The following is a 19,863-nucleotide window of genomic DNA, read 5'->3' on the forward strand; positions in this document are numbered from 1 at the left end:
TGGCACAGGGCCATCTGCAAGAGCTGCTGGCCCTGGAAGTCTCATAACATCCCCCAGTTCCAAGCAGGGAACTGGAAATACACCTCCAACTAGAGTCACTTCCCACACAACACCTCCCAAGGCAGGGAAGAGGGAAAAGGCACATTTGGGCGCCCCCTGCTGGCCCTGTGCGGAATGACAGGCAACCTGTCCCCTCCCCACCGCCTCCCTTGTTCACATTCCTCAACTGGGTCAAATATTTAACTCCACTCCAGGGTAGGAAAACAACATATCTCAGGAAAGAAGTTTTATTTCCAAACCCCTAGGAAGGCATTAAAAATCAGAGAGATAGAAACCCAAATCAAACTCTTGAAAACAAAGACAGGCCTGTGGCAACCCAGGAGCAGCCAGGCAGGCCGGACTCAGGGTAGATGCATACAGAGGGGTACCTCACCAAGCAGCCTGGGTTTGTACGCTCCCGTTACCGCAGGAAAGGGAGATGGGAGAGACCTTCACCCCACCCATGTGGCCCTGGAGGAGGGGAAGAGAAGACAGCAACACAGAAGGGCGAATGAGGTGCCGAGCCTGATCTTGGCACCTGCTGGCTGCTCTAATCCCCAGCAGTGCACGCAGGTTACCCTGTATGCCTCAGGGAAGGGGGGCGTGCTGCAAGCCAGCTAGTCACCACCTCTGAAAGAAGGGGCGGATTACTCCATCTGGGCAGAGTTAGAGCAAAACACAGTCTGACTCAGGCTTTGACCTCTGCCGCCGCTCTCCAGCTGGGCGTCTCGATGTGGCTCCTCTCCCCTGGGTGAGATTTAGCAATTAGTTATCCAATAACCTTGGCAGAGGGCACAGGCATGGGGCTCAAGATCAAAAGATGTACCGCACAAGGTTACAAGGAAAAACTCTTCAGAGACCTGTACAGAAACCATATGCATTCTGTGCCAAGCAAGGTCAGCCCTTGCCTACCAAGAGAGGGTCAGGCTCACCTGGGGGGAAGGGGCCCTTGCTTGCACAGGCTGAACTGCTTGCTGCTGTTGATACTCTTCCTGTTGAAGTTGCTGGGCCAGTTCCAGGTCACTAAGGCCCAGCATGTCTTGTGGCTGCTGCTGCTGCTGCAGGGACAAGGCAATAAGATAGTCCTAGAGAGAAAACAAATCACAAGATGGACGACGGCCAGAGGATAGAGATTCAGGTGAAACTTCCAAACCATGTTTCCTTCAAACTCTCCAGCCCTTCTCCCTCTAGTAAAAAACACCGTCGAGTCCATTATCTGTGGTGCCAGGACATACACCGCAATCAAGGAAATGGCTCAAGAGGAACGTGAAGAGGCGTGGGTGTTGCACGCCTCCAGCCAATAATACGCATGAAGCTCACTTACAGGTGACAGCCCACGTCTGCGCCCAGTCCTGAAAGGCCTCACACACCTGGTCCACCTGCAGCTGCTTCTCCGGAGAGCTGCTCCCACCTTCTGCCCCCTGGCTTTTGCCTAGGGAATGGCTCAGGTGGAAGTCGGAGTCACAGAAGCAGCTGTCGCCATCCACATTGTGCAGGCTCTCCCACACCACCTGCTCCTCCTGGAGAAAACCCTGGTCGGTGACCAGCAGGTACAGGTGACTCTGCGAGAGAGAGAGAGAGAGAGAGAGAGAGAGAGAGAGAGAGAGAGAGACAGCCAGGGCCAGGCCTTAGCTCAGTGGGAGGCAGGGCCTGGCAAGTACAAGTGTTCTGAATTTGATCCCCATCACACCCTGCCTCCTCACACACAACCTCCCACAAAGCTGAAAAAAAAAAAAAAAAGAGCAGATTGGTGGGACAGAGATACAGAGGCAGTTTACAGCACACAGCTGTCCGTGTGCTGACTGGAGTGAGCGTTCAATCTTTCCTAAGTATGCATGGCTATGGGGAGCAGGAAGGGATGTCTGAACACGGGTGGGTGAGCTGTGGTTAAGGAATCCTATGCTAGAGAATCACACCAAATCCAGTTCCCTACCCTCTTCCCTCTGCTTCTTTGTGTCGGGGGATGTCTAAAGATATAAACCCTTTGAGAACCAGGAAAATTGGGCGTGGTGATACTTGACTATACTCTTAGCCCCTGGGAGGTAGAGGCAGGAAAGTCAGAAGGGCAAGGCAAGGCAAGGTGTGGCAGTGCACACTTTTAATCCCAGCAGTCTGGCTGTGGGCACACCTGACTTCCAGGCCAGCTAGGGCTGGATTAGGGGTGGAGAGTGTGTGGCAGAACCAGAAATCTCGTCCTCTTCTACTCCATCACTAAAGAGCTTCAGCTCCTAACTCAGGAGAGTCCCACTGACCTCTCTAGGTCCTGCCTTAATAGCAGGTTTATCCCTTATAACCTGCCCTGGGTCATTTCCAGGTAGAAGCACTGAGAATAAAGGCTTGATGGAAGGCACTTTTCCTGCGTATATGAAAGCTTTTTTGTCAGCCTGAAGATCTTCACCCAGGGTGAAGATGGTGTGAGATAGGATGTAGCCAGCTTGCACTGGACATGCACTGTGAGTTAGAAACAAACACTTGTTGTGGTGAACCACAAGGATCTTAGTGGTTATTTGTCACTGTGGCTTAACCCACTTTACCCTGCCTGACACACTAAGCCCAGAGAAAGAGGTGTAGGGAAATGACATGGTTCCTGCTCCCCGTCCTCCAAAGCCCCATCACCTGGTGCTTAGTCATCGTGCTAAAGTGGTTATTTCGAAAAAAGACACTAAGTTCGTCCTCCTTAGCCGTGGCTGTGAGCTCACACAGGCCGTGGTAGGTCAGCTGTGCTGCAGTGGTGTCCAGGAACTGCTCTGCAATCAAGCCTGCCAGAGGCATAAAAGGAGAGAGACGTGGCTTGAATCCAAACCGGTGACAGGAAAAAAAGCAAAACAAATCAAAACGCTGGGCATGTGGCACCAGCACGCAGACGCTGAGCTCGGTCCTAGGCGTGGTGGTGCATGCCTTTAGTTCTGCCCTGTGTGGGGGTACAGGGAGGCCCGTGGACCTCTTCGCCACCAGCTAGCCAGGCTGCATAGAGAGGCCCTCAAAACAAACACTAAAGCCCCCACCACCCCCAGCATAGCCCAAAGCAAATAAAACAAAGTTCACGATAAGGAAGTTTGTTCAAAAAGCCCCGGGGAGCTCTCTTGAGTCCCACTCTTTGAAACCCCTTCCTTACACTGGGGCAGCTCAGCATTAGGCAGTATGCTTAGCACACACAAGGCCCCAGATCTGGTTCCCAGCAGCACACACATATACATAGAAGCTGAAGCCAGGCTTGGTTATGCATGCCTGTAAGCCTGGTGCTTGGAGGCTGAAGACAGAAGGATCAGAGGTTCAAAATCATCCTCAGATGCAAAGCCAGCCTGAGCCAAGAGCCCGCGTTGCACCCCTGTCAGAGTTGAGATAAAAACCCTTCATAAAAGGCTGGCTGTATTCAACCAGCACAGCCAGGAGTGGGAGTGTGCATAACCTGAGCTCTCTGCTCAGGAGAGTGAGGCTTTCTGGGCTGGGCAGTGACTTCAGGGCTGCCTTTAACTACGTGAGACCGTGTACCAAGAAGAAAAAGTGTCTTTCTCTCCTCTCTCTCTGTCTCTGTCTCTCTCTTTGTATTGCGCAAAACAACAAGCCTCAGCTGCTGCCCTTCCCTGCACATGACCTCTACAAGGAAGCAGGGTATCGCTGTTACCTTCTGTCACGAGGTTGGGGTCACTGGAGTGTTTGCAGGTGATGATCTTCTCTACCAGCTGGTTGTAACTCAGTTTTCCAACAGCACTCACAGCCTCAGGACTCTGGGGATTAGAGTAGGGGTGGGGCAAAAATAAACTGGTTTTCCTTTAAGGAAGGAAACGAACCAAGCCCCTTGGACATGATTCCATGATCAAAGATACCTGAACTTTTGATGTCCAAAGACCTGATCTTACTTGTTTGTGGTTTCCTTGTGCAGGGATGTGACTCCACCCAATAATATTAAAATTGGAGGAATTCTGCATGCTTTCAATCTCCAGATCCTACCCTTCCTCCAACTGATCCAACCCTTTTCTTCCCAGATGCCCCCACCCTATTCATGGCAGATTCACGGGCCCCGCCCTCACCTGTGGGTCGACCAGCCCGCCCTCACCTGTGGGTCGACAGGCCCGCCCTCACCTGTGGGTCGACCAGCCAGCCATGGTACAGAGGGATGCCCAGCAAGTCAAAGACGCTGCACTCAGGTGTATACTCAAAATCTGAGGCGCCCGTGAAGCGCACGTTGACATCCAGACCTGTGGCCAGTTTAGGGAGCACGGTCATTGCATCGTCCACGTTCTAGCAGGAGGAGAGACAAGATGTCCAGTCCGGCCTCTCCTTCCTCCCACTCCCACCAGCCACAAACAAACCAGCAGTCCTGTGGTTTTGGTTTTTTGTTTTTTTAGCTCTGACCTTCTTACAAGCCATTCATTTAATTTCCCTTACCTCCTCACCCCCCCCCCTTTTTTTTCTTCTTCTTCAAGCTAGGGTCTCAACCCTGGCTGTCCTGAAACTCACTCTGTTGACCAGGCTGGCCTTGAACTCACAGAGATGTACCTGCCTCTGCCTCCCAAGTGTTGGGATTAAAGGTGTACACTAGTATGCTGGGCCATCTTAATCCCTCTTTATCGTATATAAAAATGAACATTTTTTTTTTTTTTAATCAGGACAGAGAGATACCATTCCCCAAGAGGATAGCAAGGTTCAGGAATTACCCACAAAGGCTTCTCACTAGGTCCAGGGTCCCCTTGCCAGCCGGCGGACCCTATGTCCGCTGCCCTCTTGCCTCACCTGCTGAAAATTAAGCTGAAGGCCCTCAGACTTCTCCTGGGGCTTGATGGACAGGAGGCAGTTTCCTGTAAGACAGGAAACTTATCAGCCTATCCTACCCTGCCAGTTGTCCCAAAAGTTTGGCTCCCCACCTCTTCTGGAGAAGGGGGTAATATCACAGGACCATAATTCAGGATTTTAATTTCTCGGAGGATAAATAGGCGTATAGAGGTGAAAGAACAACCCAGGGTAAAGACAGAGGCCAGGTCTGAAGTTCAGTGATACAGCGCTCGTCCAGCACAGTCAAGGCCTGTGTCTGATCCCCAGCACCAGCAATCTGTGTGGGAGGGTAGTGAGTACAGGCAGAACCGGTGCTGCATCTCAAATATTCCGACGCCCTGATCTTTGCCTTTTACTCTCCAGCTTCACAAGGAAAGGCTCGGGCTCTTCCTTACCCTCAACGCCACATCCAAGCTCCAAATGAGGGCCCCCCTTCAAAAAGTCACTCACCAAGATGTGTCATGAGCTCATCTGATGTGATCACTTCCTTCTGAGCGGGCAGCTTCACCTGAAGGGAGAAGGGTGGTTGGATATGAGTTTTACTACAGCAATGACGAAGGAACACATAGAGCTTGGGGCAAACTAGGCATGGTGGCTCACCATGTAATTCCAGTATCTGGGAAGCAGAGGCAGGAGGAGCACTGTGTTGTTTTTTTTTTTTTTGTTTTGTTTATTTTGTTTTTGTTTTTTTAGCTCTGACCTTCTTACAAGCCATTCATTTCATTTCCCTTACCTCCTCAAACCCCCCCCCCTTTTTTTTTTACTGTAAGCTGGCTTACAGTATAAGACCTTGTCTCAAAACCCTTAAGAAGCAGCTGGGAGGTGGTGGCGCACACCTTTAGGCCCAGCACTGGGAGGCAGTGGCAGGGGGAGCTCTGTGAGTTTGAGGCCAGTTCAGTCTATACAGTGAGTTCCAAGCCAATCAAGGCTACATAGGGAGACTCTGCCTCAAAAAACAAAACAACAAGGCTGGAGAGAGGACTCAGAGGTTAAGAGCATTGACTTTTCTTTCCAAAGGTCTGAGTTCAATTCTCAGCAACCACATAGTGGCTCATAACCTTCTATAATAAGATCTGGTGCCCTCTTCTGGCCTGCAGACAGTATACTTTAAATAAATGAATCTATAAAGACAGAAAAACCTACAAAGCAAGCAAGCAAACAAAGGAAGCAAGAAAGACAGAAACAGAAGACCAGAGATGCAATGGGGAGAAAAGGGCTTAATGTGAGGTCAAGGGAACAGACTGGAACTACCGCCGAGCATTCCCAATGTGAGAGTAGGGAAGACAGGAGTAGAGGAGAGTGATCTGGAAATTTAGGACTGACTTAAGAAACATCAGCTGGGGGGGGGGTCAGAGAAGAGCACTCCCGGTGTTCCCTTACCCCACCCCCCAATAAAGTCTCTTTTAATGTTAGGAACATAATCGAAAACCATTTTGTGCAAGATAAGCAGCCAGCCAGAGGCAGGCCCTGATAAGTTAATGAACTCTGAAGCAACCTCAAGGAAGCACTGACTTCTCAGTGAACCAGCCCTAGGCTGTGAGCTGCAATAGCACAAAACTAATGCCTTTAATTCAGAACATGGCTGCTCTGGCAGGAGATCAGATTCAAAGACTGTCTAGGTGTGTGTGATCCGCCTGAAATACAAGCACACCTTCAATCCAGAAGACAGAGGCAAGCAGATCTGCATTCAAGATCCCCGGTGGAGAGCAAGTTTCAGGTAAAGAAAAGCTTAGTGTGGTACACTCCCTTAGGCACAAACGATGAAGGTAAAATTTGCAGAAGGAAGCACTCATGTTTGGAAGTGATGTCTACTTGAGTGGCAGAAATAGTGACAAGTCAGAGATTTGACAGAATAGGATATGACCAGCTCTCAAGAGAAGAGAGAGAAAAGGAAAGCTACTTAAGATACAATGCAGAGAGAAGAGGAGGCAGTTTACTGGGACAGACTAGAGAGACAGGTTTTAGAAGAGAGAGAGAGAGAACACAGGTGAAGACCGAATGAGCCAGAGAATGAGAAGGATCCAGAAGATTAGAAAAGATTGCTGGGGCTGGAGAGATGGCTCAGAGGTTAAGAGCACCGGCTGCTCTTCCAGATGGTCCTGAATTCAATTCCCAGCAGCCACTTGGTGGCTCACAACCCTCTATAATGAGATCTGGTGCCCTCTTCTGGCATGGAGGTGTGCATGCAGACAGAACATTGTATACATAAGAAATGAATAAATAAGTCTTTAAAAAAAAAAAAAAAGAAAGAAAGAAAAGAAAAGACTGCTGGAGTTAAGTTTGAAGCCAAGCAGAAAACATCAAGGGCCAAGAGTGAAGCCAGATTGAGTAAGTTAGCTGGAAGAGCAGTTTTTAGCAAGAACAGCAGAGTTGAACCAGCCAGCTTTGAGCACAGAAACAAAAGAAAGGGAGAGCTTATTCAGCAGTAAGTCTCAGAGGCTGAAAACCTTCTAGGCTTAGGTTAGATTGTATGGAGGCTAGAAGCTTCGAGGACTAGGCCTAGGTTAGCAGGAGGAGGCAGTAAGGCTCTGAGACAACAGCTGAAGTAGGCGAATGAAAGTTCTTTCTACAAATGTCCATTGGTCCTAGTGTGGCCCCTAGGATCGCACTGCCATACTCCTGGGACACAGCAGGTCAAGGCTCTGTGTTGTTACCCATCACAAGGGAACTTAGAGACTGGCCCCTGTGGGACTACTCTGGCTTCAGTGACCCTCAGGTTTCCAGCACCCATGCCCAGTTTACACCTGCCCGCCTCTCAGCACTAGCTGCTGGCTGCCAACCAATGCTCTCGAGTGCCACCCTTCTGGCCTGCCACAGGACATCATGCCCAACATGGGTTGAGCTTGAAAAAGCTCCCAAAGTGTTCTTACTGGAGGTTTCCCAGTGGAACCCTGAATCGCTGCCCAAGTAACCATCCCACACTTGGTCAGACATCCGTGTGTGAGACTGCGGTAACCTTTACATAGCATGATATTGTAAGGAATGTGTGTGTGAGTAAACCGAGCATATTTGAAAGGCAAATCTGTGGACATCTCAATTGCCCAGTGCCTCACAGCCCCCTGCTCGTGCTCTCTGGGCTCACCTTCCACTGAAGAAAGAGGATGTTCATGATGGCCAGGAGAGGACAAGGGCCATTGGTGCTCTGTGTGATGATGGGGGTCCGTTCTCCTTTCCAAGGGATCCACTTGACACAGTAGAAATCGAGATCAGGCTGTTGGGTCCTGGGGGACTGGGGAAGCGCCTGCGGCCTGGAAAACACCTCTATTGTCTCTACCTCAGATGATGTCCCACAAGCCGGCCCAGGAGGACTTGAGCTAGCTTCAGGAGGAGGACACTCAAGGTTTTCTCCATCCTGTGCTGGTGGCAAAGCTTGGTCTCTAGTCTCCTGTTCTCCAGTTTTCCCATCTGCCTCTGTACTGTCCTTGTCCTGAGGGTACTTCTCTGGTCCATTCAGGGCCTTGTGTTTTTCAGATTCAACAGTGTCTGCATTACTGGCCTTGCTAGGAGCTGAGTGTTCAGCCTGAGATTCTTCCATAGTGGGAACAGAGTCAGCTGAGGGGGATGAAGGTGTCTCTTGACCTCGGTACCTTGCCTAGGGTGATTCTAGCATGCAAAAAGACTTGGTCAGTAAGGTCATTGAGTTACAGAGCAAAGGGCACAAGAAAGGTCTGGAAGCGAACAGTGTAGACAGCCACTGTGGTTTCAGATTCAGCTTTTCTCTGCGTGCTCATTCCACCTCTAACTTGCTGTGACCAGATGGGACTAGCTGGACTTGGGCTTCCAGGCTTGGAGGGGACTGGAGACACTGGGTGGAACTGGCTTCCCTGAAACAGAAAATGATAGAGAGTGAGGGAAAGACAGAAAGGGTCTGAAGAGAGCCTCAGAGCGCTGCTGCTCTTCCAGATCTCACGAGACCCTCACAACCACCTATAACTCTATTTCCAGGGGATCCACAACCTTCCTTCTGGCACAAAATACCCACACACAAAACTAAATTAAAAAAAATTCTTTTTAAAGAAAAGACAGAAAGTAAAGGTTAAAGGTGAAGTGCAAAGCCAAGGCAGAAGGAAGAGGGCTGGAGAGAAAAATATGAAATGATCCTAAAGGGGATGGAGGTACAGCTCCAGTGTACTGATTCCCAGGCACGCGTGGCACTCTTGTTTGGCCCCTGGGTTCTCAAACAAACACGCCAATAAACAAAACCAAACAATCCTTACGGCTATTAACATGGTGATATTTAAGCTGCCTTGTCAAAGGCAACCTGTTAATTACATAAACCATATCCACTGCCAAACCTTGGCCCTTCCTAGAACATTCTGATCACACAAGCTCCTGGTATCCTCAGGAATACGATGCTCCCTGCTCATCCACAGCCCAGAGGGTAGTCATCATATGGTTTTGTGGATGGAGATGCAAGAAGGTAACACCATGTTCCTAAATTTTGTGCCAAGCTCCTGAGGAAGAAGAAATGTTGTTCCTCAAAGGACTCAGTAGTTATTTATTTTTGAGACAAGATATTGCTATGTAGCCTTGGCTGGCCTATGTGGACCAGGCTAGCCCCAAACCCAGATCTACCTGCCTGTTTCCTGAGTCTCGGACTTAGAAGTGCATGCTATCATGCCAGGGTATGGCCAGAATTCTAGGTGATACTCCTACTTCAGCCACCCATGTGCTGATGTTAGAGGCCTGGTCCATCATGCCTCATTTTCAGAAGACTTAGTTCAACTGTACAACTGTACCCAAACCAATGACAGCAAAAGATGAGGGAGAGGCTTCTTGTACAGAATGGGAAACATAGATCATGAGACTTGAATCAGTGCTGGGTAAGCCACTCTGTAACCTGGGCATCCCTGAAAGGACTGAGGCCATTGTAAAGCAGTGCTTCCAACCTTCCTAAGGAGGCCACCCTGTAAGACAGTTCCTCCTGTTGCGTGACCCTAGCCATAAGACTATTTTTATTGCTGCTTCATAGCTGTACTTTTGCTGCTGTTAGGAATTGTAATGTAAACACCGGTGTTTTCAGCTGTTCTGAAGAGACACCTCATGTCCTTCATCTCATTTATCAAGACCATTCAAACAATGGATCCCAAGCAACTGAGATTTCCCCTGGGAATCTCAAGCTGGGAGGGGAAAAACACTGACTCTTGAAGCCAGCCACAGAGGAACCTGTACCCAGGAAAAGAGATTTCACAGAGTCCTAACAACTTTTCAGGATGAGGCTAAGGTCCACACAGTGACGGGTCAACAACCGGCAGGACCACACCTTGACCTGCCTACACTGCTCAGTTGTGCAGACCCTGGCTCTCTAACTTAAACTTCACCCTTAACTTGTGACTCTGAATATGGACCTGGGGTGTTACCATATATTTTTGTTGCTAGTCCTAATGCGGCCACATTGAATAAATCTCTGCTTAATTTTTCCTGGCTTTCAATATTTAATTTTAATTTTAGTTCATTTATTTAGCGTCTGTGTGTGTACACACTTGGAGGCCACAAGGAAACTTGAACCTGGGGATCAAACTTAGGTCATCAGCAAGAGCCTTTACCAACTACGCCATTTCACTGGCTCCTACTTTTCACTATTAATTCAGCTCTTTTAATTGGCTTATTGAAGACGAGACTAACCTGGCTTGTTAGGATTGCCCAGGCACAGGCTCTGAACCTACTACTTTAGTTACGGGGCACAAAAAAGACTCCCCCTAATTCTTCCAGCAGATGGCTCTCCCCAGCTAGAGTTGACACAGCCACTCTTCAGTTTCTATTTGTTTCAGCAGTGCTTGCTCCCAGAGATAGTATCTTGCTCCGTATTTATATGGAACGGAAAACTACTGATTATTGATTTACGTTAAAATACCCCAGGGCTGGAGAGACGGCTCCATGTTAAGGGCATACTACTCTTCCAAAGGACCTAGGTTCAATTCCCACAGAGGAGTTTAGGAGGATTTGTAACTCCAGTTCCAGGAAAGCTGATTTCCTCTTCTGGCTTCATGGGCACCAAGCACATGTGGTGTACATACACAAAGGCAAACAGTCATAAATATATAGATTTATATTAATAGCCCTCCACTAGTTGTAATAGTGATAAAGACCTTTAGTTGCAGGTACTAAGGGGGCTGGGGCAGGAGGATTTTTGTGAGACCTTATCTCAAAATAAAATTTAAAAAGAAGGCCAAAGAGATGGCTTAGTGGTTAAGACCACTAGCTGATCTTCCAGAGGACCCAGGTTCAATTCCCAGGACCCACAAGGCAGCTCACACCTGTGTGTAACTCCAGCCCCAGGAGAGCTGAGACCCTCACACCAATGCACATAAAATAAAATTAAATGAATTATTAAAAAATAATAAAGTAAGCACTAGGCGCCATGGTGCACGCCTGTAATCCCAGCACTCAGGACAGCAGAGGTAGGCGGATTTCTGTGAGTTCGAGACCAGCCTGCTCTACAAAGTGAGTGCAGGACAGCCAAGGCTATACAGAGAAACCCTGTCTCAAAAACAAACAAACAAACAAACAAACAAAATGGAAAAAACCCACAAACAAACAAAAAACCAAAACTCAAAAGAGCTGGAGGTATAGCTCAGAGGTGGAACCTTGCCTGGTTCACACTAAGCCCTAGGCCCAAGCCTCACACCCGCTAGCTCGCGTGCTCTTTATGGCTCCCATACAGACCATGTTGATGTGAACACTGGACCAGTCCAACTTGCTGTGGACCCACCAAGCCTAGAGTGAGGAACAGATAGGACCACAAGGACAAGAAGCCGATTCCTGACTCTGAGATCTCTCCCTGTAGTCTTCTTACCCACTACTCATTAGTGTGGAGAAAACGGAGAGAGTCCTGGGGGTTCAGCCTAGCGAGTCGCTGGGTTTGATCCCCAGTGCCAGGAAGAAAGAAAGACAGGAGAATTTAAATCAATTAGGAATCTTGTCTTTTCTTCTTTCTTTTAAATGACTTTTGAAACTGTCGTCATTGGGCGTGGTGGCAGAGACAGATGGATCTCTGGTTGCCCCAAGGTAGCCTCAAGCTTTTGGTAAGCTTGACTCAGTTTCCCAAGTGAAGGATTTTAAGTGATTTATGACATGCCAGACCTCAACTACTGTCTCTTTTTGTTTGTTTGTTTTTTAGAGACAGGGTTTTTCCGAGTTAGCTCTGGCTGTTCTCTAACTCAGAGATCACCTGCCTCTGCCTCCAGAGTGCTGGGATTACAGGCGTGCACCCCAGGTAATTCTAGTCTTTTGTCCAGCTTCCTCCTCATGTGTTTTCTTCTTGTAAACCTTCAGGACTTGGGGGCTGGGAGAAGGCTGGAGGAACAGGAGTGACAGCTAGGTGTCTCAGGCCTGCCCATCCTGGCTTCTGGGGTGAGGGCGGGGTGAGGGTGGGGTGAGGGTGGGGTGAGGGTGGGGTGAGGGTGGGGTGGGGAGTACCCATGACTTAAGGCTTGAGGGCTCTGATTTCAAGGTCTGTCTGGGCTACAGAGAAACATCAACGTTACTGAAATAACCTAAGTCTAGTCACTGAAACTGATCATTCTCCTGATTCAGGTACATTCTGTGCTGGATGCAGATAACTTACACTTTGTTAATTTAGAATCAGAGTAGCAAAAACTACCTGCAGGCCTTCCACCTTTTTTCCTCTCTCTCTCTCCACATCTCTTGCCCTCCACGGCACTTAGGGTGAACCTTGAAACAGAGGCCACGCCTGGGAAATATTAAAAAGGCCAAAGACAAGCATGGCTCATTTTCTGCCCAAGGCTAGAAATGATCAATAACTAAGCGGGGGCTGGAAAAGCTAGCCAACCAAAGAAAGAAGCTACAAGAAGCCACTGGAGGGTGTGGGGTGGAGAAAGTGGGGGGGCAGGGCAGGAAGGGTAACTGAGAGCTGCAACCAAAAAGGTAAAGTATGAGGGGAGGGCACCCAAACAAACTGGAGCTTCAGCCTGGTCCCTCCTTTTTTCTTTCTTTCTTTCTTTCTTTCTTTCTTTCTTTCTTTCTTTCTTTCTTTCTTTCTTTCTTTTTCTTTTTCTTTTTTCTTTTTTTTTCTGTTTGTCTTCTTCAGTCCAAATCCCACACTTCCTTTCTACCTGGAATTAGTTATGGGGACAGGCGAGGGAGTCACAAAACTCTGGTGCTTTCCTGGTCAGCGGCTGATACTATTTATTTGGCAGTGAAAGAAACATTAAATAGGTATGCATGCAGCTTCAAGGAGACATCAAGCTTTCAGGGCACGGTGGCACACCCCTGTAATCCCAGCACTCGGGGAGGCAGAGGCAGAGGCAGGTGGATCTCTGTGAGTTAGAGGCCAGTCTGGTCTACAAAGCGAATCCTGGACAGCCAAGGCTACACAGAGAAACCCTGTCTCGAAAAGCAAAACAAACAAACAAAGACATCACCCACCCTCAAGACCCTTCTTCTCCCCTCAAGTCCTTTACTGCTGTTACCCCACCTTCTTAGCTGAATGCTAATCTCCATACCAACAACGCTCTGAGACGCCTCTAGAATAAGGCGAACAGTTCTTTCTCTCAAGGAGAGGGAGAGGGTTTGTTGACAATGGGGTAAGGAAGGGACCGCCTCGCTTTCACTGGGATTCTATAAGCGACCACAGACGGGACATCAGGTGTCACCCCCTCCCCCCGGGAGAGGGAGAGGAAGAGGAGAGCCGGGAGACGAGGTGAAGAAGATAGTTTGAAAACAAAGTTTTTACCTTCAAGAGGTGGGTGCGGTTCCCGCACCGGGAGAGGACTCAATTCTGGTGGTTCGACGCGGGAGGAGGGGACATGGCCGGGGGGGCGCCAGCTGCCTCCCAGCTGTCAGCCCCGGAGCTTACACGGCTTGACACGGCTTGGCTTGCGCGGCGCCCAGCCTGGGTCGCGGCCTCTGGGGGACGGGGACAGCGCCGCGGGCGCCGGGGACGGTGGGGGGCAAGGGCAGGCGGCGCGCAGCCCCGGCGGTCCCCGGCCTCCCGGCGTCCGCACGATCCCCGAGCCACCGAGCCTCCGGCGTGCGCGCCAGGCCCTGTCTACAGAGCCGCTTCCAGAGGAAGTTTGTGGCTTTTCCTCCTCTTCTTTCCCTCGGTCGGGACAAAGACAAGTCAGCCAAGGACGAGGTCCCCGGAGGCCGGGCACGGGGAGGGGCCTGCTCGGCCGCGCAGGGGGCCCGGCGGGGCTGTCCGAGCCGGTCAGCGGCCCGGCGAGCGGCGGAAAGGAGGAGGGAAAAACAGCAGAGCCTCCCTCCGCCCGCCGCGGGAAGGGACGGGGCGCGTGGGCCTCTCTGGCGAGAACCCGGAGCAGCAGGGCGGGACGGCAGCAGCCGGCTAGACCTCCCCGGACGCCCGCGGCAGTCCTCCGCTCTGGAGCCACGCAAGCAAGGCGAAAGAGCATCGCGTCTGAATACTGACTCCTTTAATGGGAAGGGGAAACCCCGCTCCTGTTTTTCTGGAGCCCCAGAGGGTTCCTAACCAAGCCTTCCCTTTCTCCCTGTATCTTTTCTTTTTTAAGGCTAGAAATGAAACTTATTGATCTTTGTACCTGGTAATACGTCAAGGGTGAGAAAGACACTCTTGCCTCCTCTCACCTCCCTGAGAAGCAGGAAAACCTGGGGATAGATTAAAAAATGAGGAGACATGTTATGCTGAAGGCACCCCCCCCCCCCCCCAGTCGTCTGTGCTGGGACTCGCAAGTGGCAGTTAAGGGATGTTGGAACCTAGCCTTACATTCTGAAGGCTCCTCTAGACTCCATTGACGTGGCTGCCCCTGGATGAGACTTCTTCAAGCAGCTCGGAAAGCTGAGAGACCCAGGAAGCCAAGTCACGTTTGCAACAATCCAAGAATGGAGTGAGGAGATATTTGCTCAGGCTGTAGGAGAAAAGAGGCAACGGAGTTATGAAGAAGCAGGAAGAGTTGGCAGGACTGTAGCTTTTAAGAAGATGGGTAAAAGATTATGCTAATGTTTTCCTGGAATGATCAAACACATCATTGATTAAATAGGTCAGTTTGGTAAAGGGGAGAATTAAAAAAAGAGAAAAAAATAAAACACCTAACATGGGAAGCTATTTTAATAAGATGTAGAGCCATGTTGTAATTTAAAGTCCCAACCAAACCAGGCCTGTGAATCCAGCATTGATTCAGGAAGCCAAGGAAAAAGATTATAAATTCCAGACTAGTTTGGGCTACATAGTAGGACGTTGTATAAAATTTTTTTTGAGAAGTTAATGTACATTAATTTCAAACAGATGTTCTGTGTAATATATGGAAAGATAAGTCCTGTCTGAAAGAGCAAGTTCAGATGCCATAAAGGAGAGTAATTGTGACACATGAACAATTTGTCATAGCACCCTGTAAACTCACTTAGGGAACCCTTACGAGCTTCTGGACTACATCTCCCAGGAGGTACCGCAACATGCTCCTCCTTAACCTCCCATGAGTCTCTGGGCTCAGAACTCAGCCTCCGCCACTGGGGGCGGAGTAACGCCGGAGTGCCGAATTACGCACTTCCTCCCGGGGTTCGGAGGCCGAACCCTTGTGTAAGGGGTTCGAGTCCCGCCCCCTGACTCTCGGCTCTAAACCCTGAGTCTGGGGCGGGGTACGTTCGGCCGGGTTAGCTCTCCTCGCCGAGGGGCAGCGGCACACCTCGGGCTTCACCATGGAGAACTACCTGCAGGACTGTCGAGCCGCTTTGCAGGTAACGGGTCTCGGTCTGTGACCCAAAGGAATGCAGCGTGGGGTCCGGGAAGGACGGAGGTGTGGGGTCTGGGGAGCCCGGACGGTCGGCGTGGAGGGATCGCGGAGGTGGACGCGGGGAGCTGGGGAACCAAAGCCTTCGCCCATGGGCGGGAGAGCCGGGAGAAGTGAGTGTCCTTTCGGCCGCCAGCCTCGCCCGCCCGGCGAGGTGTGTCTGTCCCTTTCTCCCCGCCCCTCTGTCCCTCGGCAAACAGGGCTTCAGCCCGCTGGCCTCGGGGTGAACCTCGGGATGGAGAGGGCACCTGGGTGCAGGGCTTTATTGCCTCTGATGGCGATTTGCCCCCCCCCCCCCCCCCCCCCCCGGGCGGTCATAGTGTTTTACTTTAAATTTTTTTTTACGCCAACAAACAGAATAATGCCTCAGGCATATGTGTTGACCCACAACTTACCTTCCTTTGCTTCCAGTGTTCTCCTTCGGTATTAACACACAAACACGCACACGCAAATCCGTACAAATACTCTCCCCTTGGTGAGGGGTAAATACAAAGTGTGTGGACTCTAAACCATAGGCTCAGCCCCTGGATTCTCTGTAGCTTATTTTCAGTGCTTCGGAGCCAGCTGGGCTCACCCAGCCACGCTGACAAGCTGTGCTGTCCGCAGTTCCCGTTAGAGGCTCCAGGTCACCTGGCCCCCGCTGTGAATGTCTCTGCCCCTGTAGAAACCGAGACAGATGGCTGTCTTCCTTTAAAATAACTTAGCTGGGTGTGGTAGCCGCATGCCTCTAGTTCCAGCACTTGGGAGGACAAGGCTGTACGCTCACCAGTTCAGGCCAGTTCTGGGATGAAAAATAAAATAAAACAAAACCCTCAAAGAAACCACACCGAACCAAACCTCACAAAAATAGAACAAAACTTAAAGTTCCTTGTTAAAGACTGTGGTCTTTCACACACCTTGAAAGTCTCCTAACTCTGCAGTAGCTTTGGCTGCAGGGCTAAACAAATATTCTTAATTTGAATTTGGGGTGAGGTTCAAATTGATGCCAGCTACACCAAAAATTTCATTTTGGAAGACATCTTGCCAGGCATGGTGCTGCATACCTGTAATCTTAGCCCTGGATAGGTTGAGGCAAATATATATACATATCTGTATATATGTATGTGTGTGTGTGCATATTTATAGCAGTTAAAGTGCAGCCTGGGCTACAGACTGAGGCCTCATAACTCCCCTGAGGTAAAAAAAAAAAAAAAAAAAAAAAAAAAACCACCATACTTTTTGGAAATTGTTTTAATTTGGAACCAATTCTCATTGGTTCTTTTCCTGTGGGATTCTCCTGCCTCCATCCCCCAGTGCCAGTTAAGAATGCTATCACTCTTGGCCTGAGGTCTGCCTATGTTGTTTTACTTTTCAGTGTGTGTTTTTGAGATGGTCTTTTATGGCCCAGGCTGGCCATGAAGTCCCAATGTAGCCAAGGTCAACCTTGAACTTTTGGTTTTTCTGTGTTGGGATTATAGGAGTCTACTGCAATGCCCAGTTTAGCTATCTTTTTTTTTTAATTTTTAAATTTTCATTTAATTTTCATTTAAATGAGTCAGGGTCTCACTATGTAGCCCTAGCTGGCTTGGAACTATGTAGCTTAGACTAGTCTCAAGCCAGGGATCTTTCTGCCTCTGGGATTAAAGGCCCTTTAAAATGTTTTTTTCTTTTTTGTGATCTGTATATGTATGTATTTGTACATTTAAGTGCAGTGTCCATGGAATGCAGAAGAGGACATTGGATCCCCTGGGACTTCAGTTACAGGTGGTTGTGAGTTTCCTGACGTGGTCGCTAAATCCTTTGGAATATCAGTATGGGTTCTTAATCACGGAACCATTTCTGTAACCCCTAAAGAATTGTTAGATTAAGCTTTATTTATTTATTTGTTTATGGGTGTGTTGGGAGCCTCACCATGCAATGGATACATGTGGAGGTCAGAGGAAACATTATTTATTTGTTTATTTGTTTATTTGTTTACGGGTGTGTTGGGAGCCTCACCATGCAGTGGATACATGTGCAGGTCAGAGGAAACATTCTCCATGTTCTCCGTTCACCAAGTGGGCACCATGGATCAAATTCAGGTTTTTATGTTTGGTGGAAAATGCCTGTGTCTGCTGAACCATCTGCTCTCTCCCCCTCTCTGCCTTCCTCTTTCTTTTTCTCTCTCCACGAAACAATAGTTTTGTTTTGTTTTTTAAATCATGGCATCTTCACTCACACACACACACTCACACACACTCTGTTAGACTTTATTCTCATTTGTTCCCCTTTCCTAGCTCTTGTTTCCTGAGATAGTATCTTGCTCTATAGCTTAGGCTAGCCTGGGACTTTTGTCTTGGTCTTTTTGCCTCAGCCTCCCAAGTACAAGAGGGCATCAGAACCCATTATAGATGGTGTGAGCCTCCATGGGGGTGTTGGGATGTGAAATCAGGACTTCTGGAAGAGTAGTCTGTTCTCTTAACCATGTAGCCCATCTCTCTCCAGTCTGGAGAGTTGTTTTTTTTTTTTTTTTTAAGGCTTATTTTTGGGAGCTGGAGAGGTGGCTCAGCAGCAGTTAAGAGCATTGGCTGTTCTTCCAGAGGACTCTGGTTCAATTCCCAGCACCCACATGGCATGTCACAACTGTCTTGGTCTGTCACTCAAATTTCAGTGGATCCGACTGCCTCACACAGATGGATATGTGTGCCAAACACCAAGTATGCATAAAAATAAATACATTTTAAAAAAGAATTATTTTTGAAGATTTTGGAAAAAATTCTAATGTTTAAATTATTTGTGTTTGTACGTGTGAGTGCAGGTGCCACATAACCTGTGGAGCTGAAATTACAGGAGGTTGTGAGCAATCCAATGTAGGTGCTAGAAACGGAACTTGGTCCTTTTCGAGAGTAGTAAGCGCTTTTAACTGATGAGCCATCTTTTCAGCCCCTTAATATTTCTTTATGTGTGTGTGTGTGTGTGTGTGTGTGTACGTGTGTGTGTGTGTGTGTGTGTGTGTACGTGCGTCCATGTGTGCGTGCTTGTGTCGAGGAGGCCAGAAGAGGGTATTGAGTCCCTGGAACTGGAGTTACAGGCAGTTGTGAGCCACGTGACTTGGGTCCTTGGAACAAAATTTCTGTTCTCTGGGAGAGCAGCAAGGACAATTAACTGCCGTATCTCCCAGTGCTAATGGAGAGTGTTTAGGGCGTCATTCTGAGTGCTATCCTGTTGGGAGTTTTTCAGCTTCATGTAAATACTTGTTCTCTTTTCCACTATTTAGTGAAAAGCCTTTGGACCTGAAAACTGACCCAAAAGCACGAATCATCTCTCCAGCACTTACCCTCCACACTATTCTCCCCCAGATAACAGTCTTCTACAATATTATGAAGGTTGGCAAGAGATCAAATCTACTGTAATACTTTTCCAGTATCACACTATCCCAGTTCTCCAAATTCCTCCTCCAAGGAGTGAAAGCTAGCTCCTTTGTGAGGCTGTGTGCTCCCCTCCTGAAGGAGCCTTAGAATCTTGTCAGCACAAGCCTCACTAGTCCAGAGAGTAAATGGAATATGCAACTCTAAGAATGTTAGCTGAGAAGGCAGCAGCAGTATATGCTGGGGGGGGGGGGTAATTTTCACTCTTTTTAATTATAGAACTATTACATAAGGAAAACATTGAAGCACAAAACATATGAAGTGGAAAAGATAAGGCCTTTTTTTCCTTCCTTTCCATCCAGTTACCCCAGAATCTGTTAATGTTTCCTTTTTTAAGAGAAATATATGCGTATGTGTGTATATGTGTATACACATATCTTTGAGTATCCTTTTGTGGGGATGTGTGGGGTATGGGAGGTTGTATCTGTGAGCATCCGCCACACGAACCCTCAGAGTTGTGTGTGTGTGTGTGTGTGTGTGTGTGTGTGTGTGTGTGTATCTGTGAGTGTCCGTGTGTGTGTGTGTGTATCTGTGAGTGTCCGTGTGTGTGTGTGTGTGTGTGTGTGTGTGTGTGTATCTGTGAGTGTCCGTGCATGTGTGTATGTGTGTATCTGTGAGTGTCTGCCTCAGAATTCAGAAGAGGGTTTTAGTAAGTCCCTGGAGCTAGAATCACAAGCTGTTGTGCCACCCCATGTGGGTGCTAGGAGCTGCTGAGCTCTTTCTCCAGCCTCCAGCTAATGTTTCTTGTATGAAGAGAGCCTAACCCGAGCCTGTCTACATAGCACATTCCAGGAGGTCAGGGACTATGTAGAGAGGCCCAGTCTCAAACAAGCGAGAGCTTGTTTGGAGTCTGCAGCAGAAGGGTACAGCTCCGTGTGTACCCTGACCAAAGAGCAGTCTTCTGATAGGGAGTGTTGTTGTCTTCAGGGCAGGTGCATCTT

The 19,863-nt window shown here is 48.9% G+C and overlaps 2 protein-coding genes across 6 annotated transcripts in view; one reads left to right on the plus strand and one right to left on the minus strand.

The window, feature by feature from the left end:
* Positions 1 to 271: 271 nt before the first annotated feature.
* Mindy1 (MINDY lysine 48 deubiquitinase 1) lies at positions 272 to 14,648 on the minus strand. 4 transcript variants are annotated; one of them, XM_055603663.1, is made up of 12 exons: positions 14,516 to 14,648; positions 14,331 to 14,397; positions 13,508 to 13,867; positions 7,895 to 8,636; positions 5,263 to 5,320; positions 4,774 to 4,838; positions 4,123 to 4,281; positions 3,665 to 3,767; positions 2,656 to 2,798; positions 1,410 to 1,601; positions 972 to 1,124; positions 272 to 786 (listed from the first exon to the last, which is right to left on the minus strand). In XM_055603663.1, the coding sequence occupies exons 4-12, from the start codon at positions 8,345 to 8,347 to the stop codon at positions 706 to 708; spliced, it is 1,407 nt and encodes a 468-aa protein (XP_055459638.1). In that variant the 5' UTR covers positions 8,348 to 8,636; positions 13,508 to 13,867; positions 14,331 to 14,397; positions 14,516 to 14,648; the 3' UTR covers positions 272 to 705. The 4 variants fall into 4 exon arrangements, with proteins under 4 accessions (XP_055459638.1, XP_055459636.1, XP_055459635.1 ...); XM_055603661.1 differs by having other exon boundaries at positions 13,508 to 13,873; XM_055603660.1 differs by having other exon boundaries at positions 13,508 to 14,202.
* A 544-nt stretch (positions 14,649 to 15,192) lies between these two features.
* Prune1 (prune exopolyphosphatase 1) overlaps positions 15,193 to 19,863 on the plus strand; it is a 29,385-nt gene continuing 24,714 nt past the window's right edge. Inside the window, exon 1 of one of the 2 annotated variants that reach the window (XM_055603665.1) lies at positions 15,193 to 15,483. In XM_055603665.1, coding sequence (XP_055459640.1) covers positions 15,445 to 15,483 — 39 coding nt within the window. In that variant the 5' untranslated portion in view covers positions 15,193 to 15,444. The remainder of the gene's footprint in view (positions 15,484 to 19,863) is intronic. The other variant, XM_055603664.1, reaches the window with a different exon arrangement.

The sequence above is a fragment of the Psammomys obesus genome, unplaced genomic scaffold (assembly GCF_907164565.1).
Source record: "Psammomys obesus unplaced genomic scaffold, mPsaObe1.curated_primary_1811, whole genome shotgun sequence".
In the NCBI taxonomy this organism is placed as follows: Eukaryota; Metazoa; Chordata; class Mammalia; order Rodentia; family Muridae; genus Psammomys; species Psammomys obesus.

Excerpts from the sequence above, each read along its gene's own strand:
- Mindy1 (XM_055603663.1), bottom strand. The coding sequence starts at position 8,347 with ATGGAAGAATCTCAGGCTGAACACTCAGCTCCTAGCAAGGCCAGTAAT. Across the intron at positions 1,125-1,409 it reads AGCAGCTGCAGGTGGACCAG|GACTATCTTATTGCCTTGTC; the intron begins GTGTGTGAGGCC and ends TTTTCTCTCTAG. Across the intron at positions 787-971 it reads CAAGGGCCCCTTCCCCCCAG|GGGAGAGGAGCCACATCGAG; the intron begins GTGAGCCTGACC and ends AATCTCACCCAG.